The sequence below is a fragment of the Puccinia triticina genome, chromosome 17A, assembly GCF_026914185.1.
Source record: "Puccinia triticina chromosome 17A, complete sequence".
Taxonomy (NCBI): domain Eukaryota; kingdom Fungi; phylum Basidiomycota; class Pucciniomycetes; order Pucciniales; family Pucciniaceae; genus Puccinia; species Puccinia triticina.
In genome coordinates, this window is record NC_070574.1 from 1340660 (window position 1) to 1342259 (window position 1600).

At 44.3% G+C, this 1600-nt stretch overlaps 1 protein-coding gene across 1 annotated transcript; it reads left to right on the forward strand.

Annotated features, from left to right (window-relative positions):
- Positions 1 to 1059, forward strand: PtA15_17A114 (uncharacterized protein; the record flags this gene model as incomplete). Its single annotated transcript, XM_053164196.1, has 5 exons — positions 1 to 94; positions 234 to 314; positions 395 to 756; positions 848 to 920; positions 992 to 1059. 5 exons carry the CDS (start codon positions 1 to 3, stop codon positions 1057 to 1059), a joined length of 678 nt encoding a protein of 225 aa, XP_053028187.1.
- Positions 1060 to 1600: the final 541 nt, after the last annotated feature.

A 1600-nucleotide genomic window follows, 5' to 3' on the forward strand; every position in this document is an offset into this window, starting at 1 on the left:
ATGGAGGACACATTGCGCCGTGTAGGTTATGATAGCACTACTGGCAAAACTCACGCGCAGTTGGCACGACTATGCCAGGTTTACAAACCACTAAGTGAGCCCTTCACAGGTTTTTCAAATAATGCTTACATAGCTGACCTCACCGTGGTTTTCTATTCATACATACAATTATACAATTTATACATGTACATATCCAGTCTGAAACCTCCTGCCAACCTCTTATGCCATTGCAGGCCCTTCAAACACCGGTAATGGAAGTCCAACGGATTGTGTCCCACCCTCTCAAGATCAAAACTCGCCAGTTAGGCCCATCGGTAAGTGGCTCTCTGTATACCTTCCCAGTTTGTATTCAAACGGCAATCAAGTAACTGAACCTGTGTCATCTCTTATGCAGCTCGGAAAGGTCTGACAGCTTCTTTGCACGCAGGGAATTCCCACACCATTGATGAAGCGGATGCGGAAGGATTGGGAAACCCAACGGCCACAAATCCTGAACATCATCAAGGATCGGGGACATTGGATGCAAGTAACCAAACCGCAAGATTGTCAGCCTCTTCCCCCGCAGGGCCTTCCCACACCATTGACGAAGCGGCCGCAGAAAAATTGGGAAACTCAGATGCAAGTAACCAAACGGTCAAAAATTGTGAACCTTGTCACGGATCGGGAACCTTGGATGCAAGTAACCAAACAGTGAGAAACGGAGCAGTTGACAACTTGATATTGTTGGAAACTCCAGACTCCAGTCCCGCAGTTGGTGTGAGTTTGAACAAAAAGTGAGTCAAGTTATCTAGCATTCTGTTGTCTCATTTTAGATTCTGACACAATACCAAACCCAAAAATTCACCAGTCAGACTCTTGGGATCAGAAAGTCAAGAGGGAGACCATCCTCATCATTGCTCAGAAGCTCCTCAGAACCCCAGGTATTTCTTTTTGTTCTTGATGCGTAGCTCCTCATTGAGCTTTCTGAACACTCACGTGATTCAACCTCCAGCTCGGATGTTGAAATGCATGATGAAGAGAATGCTAACACTCTCACCCAACTTGATGCAAATTCCATAGTTGGCTTAACTCGCTGTATCAAAGATGTACAACGCAGCCAGGAAAATCTTTGGCAATTGTTGAAGTCTACATTGCAAAAAACGTCAGAGCTCCAGGACGATTTGAATACAGTACTCAGTAATCAGCGCAATATGGCCAAAACCCTTGATTCAGTTTCACAACAGTTGACAGAAGACCGACACAAGGATACCCCGAGTGCTGCTTCTACAAGTAGTACCAAAAAGCGCTGCAAAAGAAAATCCGATTCATCTGAAAACTCCTTGCCTCCATGTCAGCGCAAGTTTGGAGTGCCTTGTTCAACCATGTGATTTTTCTAGGAGTTTTGGGCTGATAATTTAGGGGCAGGCTAAATCCACACCAAAAAGTTACTCAATCCACTCCAAAAATGGAGTGAACAATAGTCCACTCCAACTTTCATTGGAGTGAACCATAGTCTACTCCAAATTTTGTTGGAGTGAAAAAAATTATACTCCAAAAAAGCCTGTTTTTTGGAGTGTACCCATGATGCACTCCAAAAATTTTGGAGTAAACCCAATTCCAC